The sequence below is a fragment of the Caloenas nicobarica genome, chromosome 3, assembly GCF_036013445.1.
Source record: "Caloenas nicobarica isolate bCalNic1 chromosome 3, bCalNic1.hap1, whole genome shotgun sequence".
Taxonomy (NCBI): domain Eukaryota; kingdom Metazoa; phylum Chordata; class Aves; order Columbiformes; family Columbidae; genus Caloenas; species Caloenas nicobarica.
The window spans coordinates 57,699,607-57,715,897 of record NC_088247.1 but is presented as its reverse complement, the minus strand read 5'-3'; the positions used below and the strand labels follow the sequence as shown (position 1 = coordinate 57,715,897).

Sequence of the window (16,291 nt, the reverse complement as noted above, 5' to 3'; positions counted from 1 at the left end):
AAACCAGCCAAGGAACTGGTCCGGAACTGTTCTAAATATTTAATGACATTTTATACTTAAAGGTTTCAAAAGCTTGTAATAAAATAAAGAAAAATATTGGTAATGTTACAGTTCCTCTATCTTGCTCATTTTGTCTGAGGAAATTACCTCTGGAAAATAAATTGATAGGGCTAACAGGGCCAAACAAATAAAACAAACTTTTCAATTAGAAAACAGGATTCTCCTGTATCATAATACAGAGTGCCTCTGAGACTGAAAAGGGATGTAGATACCAATCAGAAATTAATCCAGCCATCTCAGGAGATGGTACTGCACATACTGTGAGACATGTTAGGTACTTCTAGGAAAATATGGAATGTTCAGGCAGGCCCATTAAAAAGCCCCCAAAAACCACAAAACAACCTCACCAAAAACAAGTGCAAATATATTCATTTGGGTAAAACAATCATCTGTGTCTACCCATGCATACTATCTGCTCTCATTGCTGTCACTCCTGTCAATCTGAAGTTGATAGGTAATGGCCCTGTGATTCAGGGAAACTGCTGAAGTGTGTACTCAGGCTTCAGTTTGAGAGATGGGTTCATTTATCATCATAATAAGCTATTACCATTGATAGGTCACAACTCATTGAAGAGACAGTCAGTCTAATTGGCTCAATTCAGTTAGCTCTGGATGTGCCTCAAGGAGACAAGCACTGCTTTGCAGGTAATACTCAATCACCCATCAAACCACTTGTTTAATAATTCATCACAGTTCAGACTGGGGTTCTGGCACATGATTATCCCTTCAATATGCCAAATATCTGGTCTTAACCCTTTTGTCTCTTGGGTCCAGGAAGACAAAGGCAAGTTCATTCTGTAGTTAGGGTAACCCTTACTTCTAGAAACTTACTGAATATTGAAAATTTCCACTGAAGTTTGCTTTCTAAAGAAATTTGTTGTAGTTAGCTGGAATTTGTCTGGAAAATAAAATCTTTGCCCTCATCATTCTCTCCTGCTAAAGGTCAGCTTACAGTATGTAAGCTTAATAGGAATGTAAAGTAATGGAGGTTGTTTTGCCTTCTAGAGATTTAACGAAGCAATATGGGTCCATTCAGAAATATTTAGCAATCGGGTAATGATAAGGTAGGTGAATCGGAGGGTATAGTGTACATGAGATACAGGACCCACAGGATTTAAAGGAGGCTCTTCTCGGTGACAACCAGTGATAGGACAAGGGGCAATGGGTACAAACTGGAACACAGGAGGTTCCACTTAAATATGAGAGGAAACTTCTTCACAGTGAGGTAACAGAGCACTGGAACAGGCTGCCCAGGGAGGTTGTGGAGTCTCCTTCTCTGGAGACATTCAAAACCCGCCTGGACACCTTCCTGTGTAACCTCACCTAAGTGTTCCTCCTCTGGCAGAGGGATTGGACTAGACGATCTTTCAAGGTCCCTTCCAATCCCTAACATTCTGTGATTTTGTGATGCTTCATACTCTGTTCAGATATTAGATCAAAGCATGAGTCATTCACAATATTGAAATGTTTAGAGTAACGACTCTATGAAAAGACAAGTTAAAACTAAACTAATAATTCAAGCCTCTGATCCCTAGCGTGCTACTTTCTTGTCAGTTCTGGTTCCCATTTCATTATTCAATTCTTCGTCAGTATATTGCAGCCATACTGAAAATTTCTTTTGCAACCACTTCATTGTCAAAGGATTTAAGGTTCTATTTCTTCCATCACTTTCAGTGGTGTTGTGGTGAGTTGACCCTGACCAGCAGCCAAACACCCACCTACCTCTCACTCCTCTCTCACATGGGATGGGGAGAAAATAGAAGGAAGGTGCAAAGACTTTTGGATCGGTGGGAACTGGTGTGAACGCTGGAGAGAAAGTGATACTGTGCAAGCTCTGTTCAGCAAGAGCCGAAAGACTGGTGCATGACCAACACTGTTTTAGCCACAAATGCAAAGCACAGCACCATACATGCCACTATGAAGTGAACTCCAGCCCAGCCAGACCCGACAGAGATATTAAAATACTATGTTCATATCAGACTATCTGAAGAGTAAGACGGCCTGCCTTTGTCTTTTTCTTGTTAAACTGAAATACATGAAAGTGATCATTCTGATCTTACTTTTTGGATGACTGACTGGAAATCTACTAAGTATGGGATATCACCTTCTGAAAATTAGAGTTTGTAAAGCGCTCACGGCATAATGGCCCTACCACTCACCAACCATCTACGAAAAAGTCAAGAATATATTGAATTTACAAAATTACTCATTTAATTTTTATTATCATTAGTTATGGAACTAGTTAATTCTCACCAGCTCTTCATATACACTTTGAGTGTCAGTTTGAGTTTTCTTTTGCTAATGATATCTTAAATTAATTTGTACCATTTTCAACTATTGATAAACCACTCTCATGTATTCCATACTCCAGTTAGTAATAACGCTTTGTGTGTATCCTTTGCAGTCTTAAGTAACCACTGTTCAATTTAGCTATCTCTAGCTTAGAATCACCATCACCATGCTTCTTTGCATATTGATTAGCACTCAGTACAAGTTATCAGATATATTAGTTTTTTCTAAGTCAAAGACTTTTCTTCTTTTACTTCTGCTCTGTTGGATCCTTCAGTATTTTATTATTTGGGATGTGAGATAAGAAGAGTAAGTGTTTCCAATCTGGTAAGCATATTCCCCAATTTACTTTCTTCATTATTTCCTAACACTACTCAGTATTCTCTCTCTAGCATTCACGTCCCTTCTTTTGTGAAACTACTTTATTTCCTGCTTGTTTCTCCATTTTTCACCTGCCACTATTGATTAAAACCCTTGCCTTCAAGGCAGACCTGGGTTAGCAGGTAATGCAAAGGACACCTGAGATTTATGAAATAATTTCACCAACAATAAATCTCCTCTTTTCTCATACAGTAGTATAAGATGATTTTAGCACAAAGAAATTAAATGTATCATGAGATATATGAAATACTGCAGTCAGTGGACTAAGATAGCCAGATTCTGGGCCTTGTTTCAACTCATTTCTAAGGCACAAAGAGGCCGTAACAGTCTACTGGGCATCCTTAGTTTTCCTTGCCATCACAATAATGGCTGTACTTGAACTGCCCCAACAGGCTACTCAAACATCATTACAAGCATTAATGAGGCACAAAGTGTGCAAAATTTACTTATGTCTTGGTAGTTCTTTACAATCATGGGTAGCTGAACACCCAATAGGACAGTCCTGATATTGTTTCAATTTGTACTGGAGATCTAGCAAAATTTGGCTAGCCACAGCTGTGAACAAATGCAGAGACCTGCCCCTGTCTCATTTCACGGTGCCACACTGAGAGAATATTTCAGCAAAGACAAAGAATCTTAACCGGATCATGTAATACAAACTAAGCAAACTTGAAGGAAGCATCAGTCAGCTGTGGTTCAGATCTTTAAAACGTTTTGCTCTTCACTCATGTTTCTGCTATGTTTGTCTCATCCTTTCAGTATCTGAATTTGCCTATTACTCCAATTTTAGAAGCTACAGTGAAGTAACTGTTAATAAAATAAACAGCAACTCGGTATAAGTTGAAGACATCTTCATACTGTTGACTGAGTCTGATTACCATGGTGACTTAATTTCGGTCAAGAAAATCTACATTGTGATGTAAAATAACATTATTTATATTAGTTTCAGGTTTACTTGTTAAAAACCAAAAACATATCAATAAACTAAGCCAGCTTTTTATTGGAAGAATGCATTCAAATATGAAAGCCAAAAGATACTGAAGTAGCTGTCTTTACAAAAATAGTTTTCTTTAGGTTCAAATGAATCATTTTCTGCCATGTATTGGCTATTGACACCACTTAAAAAAAAATCTGAGGATCTGCAACAACTGCGAATAACTTCAAGACGTTACACTGAATGGAGATTCCTTGCATACTACATGCTGCTGATGACTATTACTGTTTCTTTTACAAATACAGATAATGTGCATACAGCTTACCTATTCGATCCCACTCAAACATACAAGACATTAAGAATCAATAAATGTCCATGCACACTTGTTTTTGAAATGTTATGCCCTACATTTGAGGAACACATTGCTTACTCCAGTCCCACTTTACTTTTGCTAGCTTGGAGATGTTCTTTGTTACACATTCAAATCTGAGGCTGAAAGTAATTTCTGTGCAGAGGGTATAAAAAGGCAAATTCAGCATGAAGTACTAGACCTACCACCACTGCGGAAAAATCCCTCACGCAGTTTGCAGATACTTCAAGCACTGCCATTATGTTACTAAATGGTGGCCTGCTTGGACTTGGACAACTCATCTGCACTAGGGAACCAAACCTTCTACATGAGGGCCTAAATTGTCCATATAAACAGCTGAAAGAAAGAATTATCTTATAAAGGCACACAAAGGAAGATCACACCAGCCCACCTAAGTTTCACCACTTCACTTCCCTGACAATCAAAGCAATACAGACACAGACTCAAAAAAATCAGTCCACTGACTAAATTTAAGACACTGTTGGAATTATGTAGTGTCGGTCACTCACTGCTTTTCTTGACGCCAACGAATTGGAAAACAAACAAACAAACAAAACCAACAAAACAAAACAACCAAACAAAAAACCCTGATGGTAGAAAAAAGTAGCTTCCAACAACAATTTATTTTGCATCTCATCCATTTATACCAAAAGGCGTTGAGTTACATTGTTCTCCTTTTTGAGGCAGGCAGTAAAAGCAAGAAAAAGAGTTGTGGATCTATCTAACTCTATCATCTCCTATGATCAAGAAAATCTTGAGATCTGAAACCATGACAATACTAGATGAAGCTTTCTGGGTTTAGAGGTATTAATAATTTAGGACAATTGATCCTGTCACTTCTGTTCCAGCTGATTATTGTGTTTTTGACGCTTTATGTTTTGGGTTTCAACTCCCTTTCCCTCTGGGACCTGTAGACTGCAATTTGCTTTGCATTATTCTGTCTTTTGCAGCAGAATTGCCTAAGAAACGAAAACAAATGGAATGAAATAAAAATAAAAGCCACAAGGACCTAGCTTATGATTATTTTATAATTCAATATTTAATCCTGTGAGGTATTCTGGGCAGTCTGCAATAGACAATATGTCTCAAAACAAATCACTCACTCCATCCCAATCTTTAACTTTCCACAGCAGAGTACTTTTAAACGTTGATAGATTTTGTGTGTATTGGCTACAGGCTTATTACAGTATCTTCATCTCCGGACTCAAAGAAAAATTGACTTCTGTAAGTCAGCAAATAGGTTACACAGCTAATTATAAAAAAACCAGGCAAAATAAATGAGGTGACAGAGTTAAGTCGAACAAGTACCTTTCCTGTTCTGCACGCGCAGACTCTACACAAAACTTTCAGCGGTTGCCTTTCACTAGAGGTCAGATAAAGAACAATCTATCCACCATATGGCCGCTTATGTCTATGGAGTTGACAAATGTAATATGCTAGAATTTTTCCAAGAGATAACAAAGCCATTTATTCAAATATCTTCTGCTTTAATATTCAATACACCCTAACTTCATGAAAGACCAAATTACATTAATTTCACTTACGCTGAAGGGGATCATGCTGTACCACTAGTTCAAATGACTCCTGTAAAACAACACTCAACACAAGAGACTTCTCAATCGGAGTGAAATCTGTCAGCAAATAGTATTTTAGAGAAGAAGTGTTTTAGGGCTCCTATCATGTTGTTTGCAGTATGAGCAACGGTGGCATTAATACCTGCTGAAAACCCAGACAGAGGAGTTAGAGGATGCATCATGTAGTTTCTGCATGACTGCTGGGTTTTGAAACAATGTTCAGAGACTTGGATTCTAGGATGGCCTCCACCTACAAGTTGAACTCACCTGTGACTGCTGACCAAGGGCGGTGCCCTAACCACCTTAACCTCATGGTTAAGCCTGGCCCTTAGCAGAGAATGGAACATAAAATTTGCAGCAGCACAGAGAAAATAAGGCAGAGAGGCTTTCTCCAAACAAAGATATTTCCTCATGGAATCTCAAGAGGCCTCAGCTGCCCATCAAGTGTGTGTGTCATGGTGGGGGGGATGTCATATGTTTATTTAGACATGCTCCATATCACCTATTCTTTTGGCTGATCATAAATGGCTTCTACTCAGCATACAAATTATCAAGTTGCTTTTTGCTGTGGTGTAAAAGGAAAAGAGGCAGAAACATTGCGGACACCTAACCCTTCCACACTGGCTTTAAGAAAACAAGTGTTTCACATCATCCTTCGGAGTTTGTTATTTAATTTTTAATTAATTTTATACTTTCCTTTCAGTGATTTGATCAAACATTATTAGAATGTCACTCATAACACTTTCAGACAAATTTATAAAATTTTTTAGCACAGACACAAGTTTTAAATAAACTTGTATCTGTTGTCAAAACAATTTAAGAAACTGCTAACAAAAGCCAAATGGGGTTTTCAAACACCTAAAATGTATCTAGAGTTGATAGAATAAGACAATTTTTCAGTACCTAGGAGCTCTAACATACCACAAGTCTTCATGATTGCTGCAATTCTTAGTTCAGCAGGCTATGATGAGGTAAACAGGCAAGAAGATAAACTGTTTTATGATATCTACTAAACCCTTAATACTAGCCATTTTAAATCTGTTCTTCCAAATTATCCACTAGATATTTTATTTCTAGAAATTAAACTCCTCTGGATTACTCCCAAACATATTCTGCATCAAAAACAGTGTTCAATTTTTCAACTCAAACGCATATTATATAGCCAGACAGGTAAAATATTTGGCTTTAAAAAAATTATCTGTATTTGTACAACAAAGTTTCAGTTTTAGTAGCAGCATATATATTCAGAAGAATAAAGCGATATGGTGATGTTAAACTAATTTGCTCATGTTCTTGTCCTGTGTTGACATAAACAAGAATCCTGTACCATCTATACCCTCCTGTTATTTATAATGTCTCCTTAGACAGTCAAAGACCAGTATCATACAGCCTAGTGTCACCCAGATTTAGATGAAAAAGAAAAAGCCGAAGGCTGCACACTCAGGACCATCCTATTTATAACTCTTTTTTTCATCCAAAAGAAGCATTTGGAGATCGATGCAAAACAAGCAGATAGAACACATATGGCAATCAACATTGTGGAGGCATATGCACAACATGCCAACTTTATATTAAAATAATTATTTTAAAGAAGGTTTTTGAGCTATATTTGAAAACTAGGAAATGTAGGATGGTTACTACCTTTTGTTACTCAGTTTTATTTTGGGGAATAGTATTTAGAGCAATAATTTTAACAACATAAAGGAAAGGCAGTTTTCTGTAACACAAGGTTTATAAATTATAATAGAAGTGTACATTGTGATACAAGATTTCCTAAATTGCTCTCTACATTTCCTAAGACAAAAATTCTTAAAGAAGCTTGCCTGCTCTGAGATGCCAATTATTTGACTGTAACGCAGCTAGCAATCGCTCTCAGGAAAGGATGTTTTTATCTAGTTTGGTTTTATCCACTTTCAGATATTTAGAGAAATGTTTTATTGAGTCTAAAACAAGGACTCTCAATATTCTATTTCCATTTCCCTTTCCATAGCACAAATCATATGGCCTAAGCATGTCATTATGACTATAATTTACATGATGCAACATGACAGTTAAGATGTACTGCAGTAATTTGTGAGTGCTTTCAGTATTATTGTAGTATCAAAAATTTATATGGTTCAGCTATTAAGGCAAATTGCTTCATTCATACAGAGATATCTGACAGTAACCACAAAGGACCTCCAAATTACACTGAAAAAATATTTTCCACATTCAAATAATTTGTGCACATTCTTACCATTATTTTGTTCACTGAATAGAAGTAGGATGAAATTCTGTTTTGAAAAGTATCAGTTCGTATCTCAGGGTAAGTTCACCAGACGTGGAAGTCTATAGAAGAAATGCTCCCTTTGCCACCTAAGTAAGCCTGACTTTCTTTAACAATTTATAGCCATGAACAGGATGCCAAATTCTTTGGAATGATGCTATTTAGCTTACACATGCTCACTTACCTTCTGTCATGTTGATTTTCAGCCAGCAGGAAGAAAATAAATAAATAAGAGGTTGACTAGCCTGAAGAGACTAGAGGAAAACGTGCTCAAGTGTATCAGTGTTAGCATTTCTGATAAGTTTTAGCATATAGTAAATGGAAAGCTGTTTAGATTTCTTCACATTTAAGACTCATTCAGTCCTCAGTTCTGCTCTTTGGAAAATAGTGTGACATTCATGAAAATATCCTGTATGATAGCAGAAAGTCTAGTGATGAGAAGTCTGACAGTCAGACCACTGAAGCATCCAAGATTTTAGAAAGCAAATATTTGGTATTAACCTGCAGGGCATGAATATGTGTGTACATGCACGCATAGACACACACAGACTTGGATAAATATATACGTTAGAACAGGCACAGAGCTCACAACAGCATTTTCTGGGTTCTGGGGCAGAAAGCTCCCCACACACAAGTTTCTTGCCAAATATTAAAGTTTTGTAACACACCCCCACAACATCTGATGCACAACTTGCATCTCTGAAAAGCAGACGAGGGAACTGGTTTTCAAAGCTGAGAAGGTGGGAAGAGAACAGGACAAGCTGAACCACACACCAGCTAATTCATTCAAAAAACAACTCTGCAAACTATACAGACTTCTCTAATACCTGACAGCAGAAGCCTGAAGGGGTCTCAAGGTCAAAGATACTAATTTAATTTTCTCTACTTAACTTTTCACGTCACAAGGATACTTCCACATGCCTGATTCCCTTCTGCTTGCGATTGTGCTGGTCAAACAGCTATCCGACTTAATCTTCCCTCAGTTCCACCCCGCTTCAAACTCTTATTGCTTTTGTCAATAAATCAAATTAGCATTTAGGCAAGTACCATCTGCACTTACTTTGTTGCCCAAATAAGAACTGGGTGCACTCCAGTAATAAGTCTGTGGTAGTACTTTTCGTGCAGCCACGTTGCTGATGCTAAGCTGCTGATGCCCATCAAATTGCTTTTGCTTGGGGACAACTCTGATGAGACCTGGTAAGCCAGTCAGATACCAGCCATTCATATCCTCTATCTATAATGACAGAAAAAAAAAAAAAAAGGACAAAGAAAAACAAAACAAAACACTACAATAAGAATCAGAACATCAGCTTTTCAATATTCACAGCCTCTCATTCTTCCATTTTTAAAAACCTGACTAGGTTTATATGATTCATTGCACTTTAGGAACAAAGGAAACAACAAAGTAATAACAGCAAAAATTTCTCTTATTGTATATAACTGGGAGCTATAAATTCTGAGAAGTTTGAAGCAACTACAAGTATTTGCTGTCTCTGCTTCTTACAGTCCAGAGTGAGGAAGAAATTCTATTGTACATATGCATAAGAATACCTCCAAATATGATACAAGTTTTCAATAAATAATATCAGTCACAGAGGGTACAGAAGATGAGCTGACAAATGGATATCGATTTTTTTGATTGTTGTAGACAGCATAATTTATAATTTGTAGTTCTAAAGCCTTACAACATACATGTTCAAATATACATTTTTTTAGAAAGCCAAAGCAAAGCTGGAAAGCACTAGAACTTGAATTTCTGAAATCCCATAGCTAGAAATGAATTATCAAAGAAGAGCACACTGTTCATACAAGGACAGCTTCTGGAGCCTGGATACAAGCAGAACAACACATCAGCTCAGCCATGGGATGGAAAATTTTCCAGATGCTGGCACATAAATGAGCACACTAGGCATATATGATTTTACTCGCAGAATTCCAGTATACCAATAGAGCCAAAACCAGGAGCTAGTAGACCTGGAACACATCTCCTAAACTTGATCTACAGATGTGAATATGTAGTATACATCCATTGGACTGGAATCTGTCAGAGTTGCGAGAACTCCCTTAAAGTCTAGAGCATATTTGCAGGCTAAAGACATTTTTCTACAGCACAAATAAGAACAGTAGGTTAATTTCTCTTTCATATCCTTTCCTTGAAATGACGTATGCGAAAGACATTCACTCAAAACTTCCTCTGTAAGGCGTCCCTTTTTCTTGCATAAGCTGTGTGTTGTACATTTAATGTTTCAAAATTTTTAATTTTTTCAGGTCTAGAAATTTAATAGTCACCTGGAAAAGAGGTTGCCATATGGATATACTGCATTTTAACTCGGACTCATTATGTATGCACATTTCCAGGGCTGTGTTTGTGCATAGGGCTTCATTTTTGACTGGTTTAACTTCTTTTGCACTTTTCACTGCTAACTGCACTTTTTCAGAACTTTTGCACAATGAAAAGAAACAAAGCTTATAAGCATTTTCTTTTGGATAACTAAAAATACATAGGCCAAAAAAGAACATGGTGACAACGGACAGTGACAACACACAGAAACACAAACTCAATGACATATACTGATAAAGTATGATTTTTCTTACAGTGCTGTAGGTAAGGTGAGAGTGTGTGCAGACGTTTGTTTTGCCAGAGCAGAAACATTCCTCACAGCCTTTGGGATTTTTTTGCTGCAGATTGAAGAAACCTGGTTTGCAACGATCACAGTTTTCTCCTTCAACATGTTCCTGGAAATGCACATTAGAATATTACTTCAGTTGTCACAGATTAGAACTTGAGTTCACAAGTTTTGTACTCTGCAGGAGAGTATAAATGAAGGACTACAGAGACACTTATAGGAAAGACTATTCTTATTCATGAATATTAGTAGCAAATCTCGTACACAATAAAAGTTACTATGGCTGCACATAAATAACAGGACATAGAATTTGGACATTATAAGATTTTTTATTTTTCTTCTGCATGAATGGACTTGCCTGATTTCGGTAAATAATCTAATTTATCTCCTTTACACTTAAGAGAGTCAGAGGGGAAAGAAGTATGGTACACAACATTACAGCCTCAACAACTGTAGTTTGTAGGTTTGGCAGATAAAATCTGTGCATGCCCAGTGATGCAAACTACAGGTACATTGCATCGGTTGTACCAATCATTCAGCATATCAGCTTTTCAGTGGTCTATCTTTAATAGATGAATTCAGACTAAATCCAAGTGTTAAAAGGGCCGCATTTCTTCTTTCCATAACTACATGTGTTTGCCAGCCATGCAGTCAGGTCTGCAAACTCCTCCCCTGCAGAAAGTGAGGCACTAAACATGCATGAAGAATTCTAAACTTAGCATTTGGTAATTACAGTTTTCAGAGAAAGCTTATGTTGTGCTTTAAGTCCTGCTAGCTTACACAATAAATCAATTTGTCCTATAGGCAAAGACAAAGCTAGCTTTTCTACAAGGAGTATGTTGTGAAAGGCTCACGCTGTGTCGCTGCCTTAGTAATTCAATATTTTTCCAAAGATATCCCAGAAAATTCTTTCCCTTTCAAAAGCATTATGTATAGTCTCTTTAATCCTGGACACAGTCCTCTATGGTATGCACACAGGATCAAATTGTTGGCTCCACGTCAGCAGAGAATGAACACATAAAAAGCCTGCCCACGCTGTGTAGTCTGTGATTGCTTGAAATACACAGCTCTGAAGTAAGTTCACCCAACTACTCAAGCCTCATATGATAAACAATGTGGGTAACATTTGAGAACTCACAGGCACCCAAATGCTCTCACACACAGTTTTGCTAACTAGAATGAGGAACCCTGGTCCCAAAAGTTTCAAACCTTGCTGACGTGCTTAGTGTGTGCAGAGTGGGAAAGGTAAAATTAAAAAGGGGGCAAAGTATGTGTTTAAATGAAAAGTTGTCCTCCTCTGCAGTCACAAGCATGTCAGCAGTGAGTAAACCTGTATAATTCTATTGAGTAGGCAGCAAATTCAGTGCATAATAGATTTATAAAACTCGAAGTCAGAAAGGAGATCTAACCTACCCTTCAGACAATGAAGCAATGTTTCTACAGCCTCGTTTATTTCTGAACCTTCAGAAAGTTCTCTGAAATAATTAGTGATAGAACAGGCATTTCTACCTGTCCCTCACCTTTTTGTACATCGCTTTACTCTGGCTAATGTGGTAAAGATAACAATCTAATGCCCATTGCATTTTGCTGCTTACAGTTAGAATTGGATTTCAGCAGTCAATTTACTTTGCAAGAAAACTGTCTTTAGTAAATTTAGAGCTCATCATGTGTAACTGAAAGATGTGATTAAAAGAAGGGAAGCATTCTTCCTAAGATCTGCTATTAACTTGTCCAGACATCCCACTTTATTCTTCATATGGAGCATAACTAATCTGATTATTTCAGTGTCCCTTTGACCATAATCTGCTTTGATTTGAATTTGAAGATTACTAGTGAAACTAAATGTGTATGTATCTGTATCTCAGCTATCTGCAAAGAGTATCATTTGTCTCCCACAAGCACTTCAAAAGGAATTAGAGGAGCAGAAAGGAGACAAAGGATGAACAGTAAGAGAAAGTGTATATAGTGTGGACTCTCTAGGATAGGAACAATTATCTCTATTCCATATTTGTTCATTCTGGTTTGATTGTACTAACAGGTCAGTTTGGCATTACACAAATAATGTCATAATACCCATTCAGCATTGTTATCTTGTATTTGGCATATGACACCTTCATCAAAGCTCCTTTTCAACGCAGAATATAGCAAAAGCACCCCTTTTCTGACCTTCTAGGCTTGATATCTAAGGAATCAGAACTGTGTTATGGATAGATTTTATTTCTGACAGAGAGCATGTGACTATTACATAAAGTAAGGACAAGGTTAATTCTCTGAGTAGATTTCAATGCTATTCAGTTGTCACTCCAGAGCTTTACGTGTGTATGCAGCATGAGCTGATAGATTGAAGTATTTTTTCTACATTCTTGTATTTAAGGACATAACGTAAATAGTTTTAAATTCACATTTGGGTCTAATTCTGTTAATCAAATGCTGGAAGGAAACTCGCACAAGTACGACACAGAAAAAAATGACCCATAGTACAGCAAATTGTCCTTTGGGCCTATTTGTGGTCACTTACTAAACAGTGACTTACAGAGCACCACCATTTCTAAAGCACTTCTGGTAGTTCAGTATTTTATAAGGAGTGGATGTATGTGTTTTTAGAAGTTTTTTATTTCAATATATATTCAATTTATTTCAATACATAATTCGCTGGAGGTACATGAAAGCACACAGAGAAAATAATTCTTACATTTTCTTCCTAGAAATTAAGAAAATTATCCTAGAGAAAGAATGGCAGCAAAGAATGCTCTCAGTTTGGAACTTAGCAAGAAAGGAGGCTTATATCACTAATGACAACTCCTAAAAGGCAAGTTTTTTGTTTGTTTTAATACATCATCAGTTCACCTAGTTTTCTGGTTTGACATCATATTACAGGTTAGTTTCAGAGCCCATAATACTTTAAACATATCGTTTCTGAGTAGATGAGGATGCAAGTTTGAAACAAATGATTCACAGGCTTCCTGTTTCCCTTCATTACAGATTTCTTAAGATTTGTATGAAAGGCAGCACGCTCCTAGGTACCTATGTTAATTACAGTGAACACTGAGATGGCACAAGACAATCTAAGACAAATGTTCTATAAGAAGTGAATAACATAGATACTAACAAAACTAGGTAGGACAGTGGAATGCTATTGTATTGTATCAATATTATTAGTATTTTCCTATGGATTAGAAGAATTTGACATCCATACCTTGCAGGTGCAGGGACCTACACAAGGGTCGACATTCACACTGCCTTCCAGGGAGCAGTTGCAGGGCCTGCACTCAGGATATCCTGTATAACCCAAGGCACATCTATTGCAGCTCTCTCCTGCATAGCCAGTCTTGCAGTGACAGAAACCAGGCAACATATCTATGGGAAGAGGGAGAAAACATATGACATATTTGATTTATCATTATTACTGTTATCAGACATGTGTGTTAGAGTGCTCAAAGCAACACCTTTGGTAGGTGTAATGTAAGGGCATTTACTGTGGGTCACACCATATGTCTATTTAACTCAGTATCCTGCCTGAGAGGGGCTAGAATAAAGCATGTAAGAATAGAGCAAGTATATAGGAATTTGAATTCTGAGCTTCTGAGCTTCCAGAAATCTGCATATTAGAGCTCTTCTAAACTGAAACTTATCCCTACTTCCTTGTATCTAACAGTCCCTGAAAAACTTATCTTCCATTAATTCACCTAATCACCACTGAACATGCTTCTACTCTCAGAATCCATGGAGCCACATTTGGCCATGTGTAGCGTGAAAGAAAACACTGATGTGTGTTAAACCTGCTAGTTCTCATATCATAGAAGAAAGCAAGTAACTGTTCCCTACTCACTTTCTACATGTCATCTGTGATTTCGATATACCACTATCACAACCCCCATGACATTTTTGTTTCATATACCAAAAACTCCTAAGCCTATTTAATATCTCTTTAGATAGAAACTGCTTTGTATGGCTGAAAATCTCTATTGTCCTCTGCATAGTTTCCAGTTCTAATAAATTATTCAAGGAGAAGGGAGTGTATAGTGTGGGCCTGCAACTGGTTTGATGATTTTTTTTCAGTTTTGTTTTTTAAACATCATAATATTTCCTAAAGGCTCTGTTGGCCTTTTTGACTACTGCTGAGCCAGCACTGAACTGATACATCCAGGGCACAGTCCAAGGTAATTCTAAGAGCTGTTTCACAACTGGTAGTGCCTAATTCAGAAATCACTGTAATCAGTGTACAAGTAGAACTACTTTTCTCTGTGTTCTACTTTTCCTTTAATTGCTACAGAAATTCATGTTATTTTACTACCTAGACAAAGACTATCTTGAGATCTTTTTGAACGTTTTGCAGTTCTTTCATTTTTCTATGCTAAAAGATTTTGTACTTGCTCATTTTGTCACCTTCCTAGTCATCCCTTTTCCAGGTTAAATATTAATATTTTCAACAGTTCTCACTGATCATCACTGTGAAAATGGTCCATTATTAAGTCTATTTATTCTTAAGTACAAATCCATGAAAGAACCTTTCCTCCTTCTTCTGCTACATTTTCTTTCATAGTCTTTGGTGAAGGATCTTGTCAAAACTTTTTGAAAATTGAAATACAATATTAATCAAATGAGCCTTTGTTCACATGTTCATTTAATCCTTCAAACAGATTCATAAGGCACACTGTCCTCTGACATCGAGCTTTGCCCATTTTTGCCACAGTTCAGAAATGGTATAAATCATTAATTGTAGTTCTACTGATTTACTTGTTTCAGAAACCAGATCTTCTGATTTTAGTTTCCTGGAACCCTTTGCCTTCCTATTACAAATTGGATAAACAGTTTCTATTTATTTAATATTAATTTAAGTTTTTAAAAGTATTATAAACTACACTTAATGCTTCAAGCAATGCCATTTTAACTAAATCCAGAAGCCATGGATAAATACCCTATATGCACCATGAATTTTTATTCTTCATTTATCAGATTGCTCTAAATCTGCCACTTCTGTCTGAGACAGTTTTTCTGACTTGTTCCCATGAACAAAGACTCCCAAGTGGGAAATTCCCTGAGCTCTTCTATTCACTGATACAAAGAATTAATGTAGCTTTTCAGCTGTGTCCTTTTCTTTCTTGAGATCTCTGGTTATAACATCATTACACCTTAATCATATTTAACTCCTGCTGAATTTGAATGTCTAGCAGTTTTTTAGATTCTGATTTATCTGAAGAAGTACTTCTTAGCAACATTTAAGCATTTAGCAAATTATTCCTTAAAATATGTGTATGTGTCACTAAGAGTACAACTTCCCAGAATCTGTCACAATTTATGTCCTTTTCTATTATCCTCAATTAGATACGACTTCTGCTTTTTCAGGGAGCTTCTTTTTTATTGTTCAAATAGATTTTTTTCTAGCTTAATCACGTTGCTTGAATCATTTTGAACTAGAGGAATGCGTCTTCCCTGAATGTCTAATATGCAGTTTATAAACCCTATGCTTGCCATTAGCAATCTTGGATTGTTCATTTGGATTTTCTTTTTAAAGGTTTCCTTGTTTGGATTAAGCTGGTGTTTAGGGAGGTCTTCTCATTCCTACAAGAATGTTGAATTTGACTGCCCTTCAAAAGGAGAGTTTTAAACCAGTTCTCCATGCATAAAAACAGAGGTGCTTCTCATTTTATGGTTTCTCTAACTAGCTGTTTGAAGAAGCATCTACCTACAGGAGTTTTTAATGATATTATCTCTTAATCCATACAGTGATAAAATTCAGTCTGTCTTCTCTAACCTTGCATCCTCTTTGATCTCCTGTAGCACATCATA

At 36.8% G+C, this 16,291-nt stretch overlaps 1 protein-coding gene across 5 annotated transcripts in view; it reads right to left on the bottom strand.

The window, feature by feature from the left end:
- Window positions 1–16,291, bottom strand: part of LAMA2 (laminin subunit alpha 2) — a 361,287-nt gene that overhangs the window by 199,010 nt on the left and 145,986 nt on the right. For all 5 annotated transcript variants that reach the window (XM_065632757.1, XM_065632758.1, XM_065632759.1 and 2 more), the window contains 3 exons: window positions 13,698–13,858; window positions 10,470–10,610; window positions 8,935–9,108 (listed from right to left, as the gene is read on the bottom strand). In XM_065632757.1, the coding sequence (XP_065488829.1) occupies window positions 8,935–9,108; window positions 10,470–10,610; window positions 13,698–13,858 (476 nt within the window). The remainder of the gene's footprint in view (window positions 1–8,934; window positions 9,109–10,469; window positions 10,611–13,697; window positions 13,859–16,291) is intronic.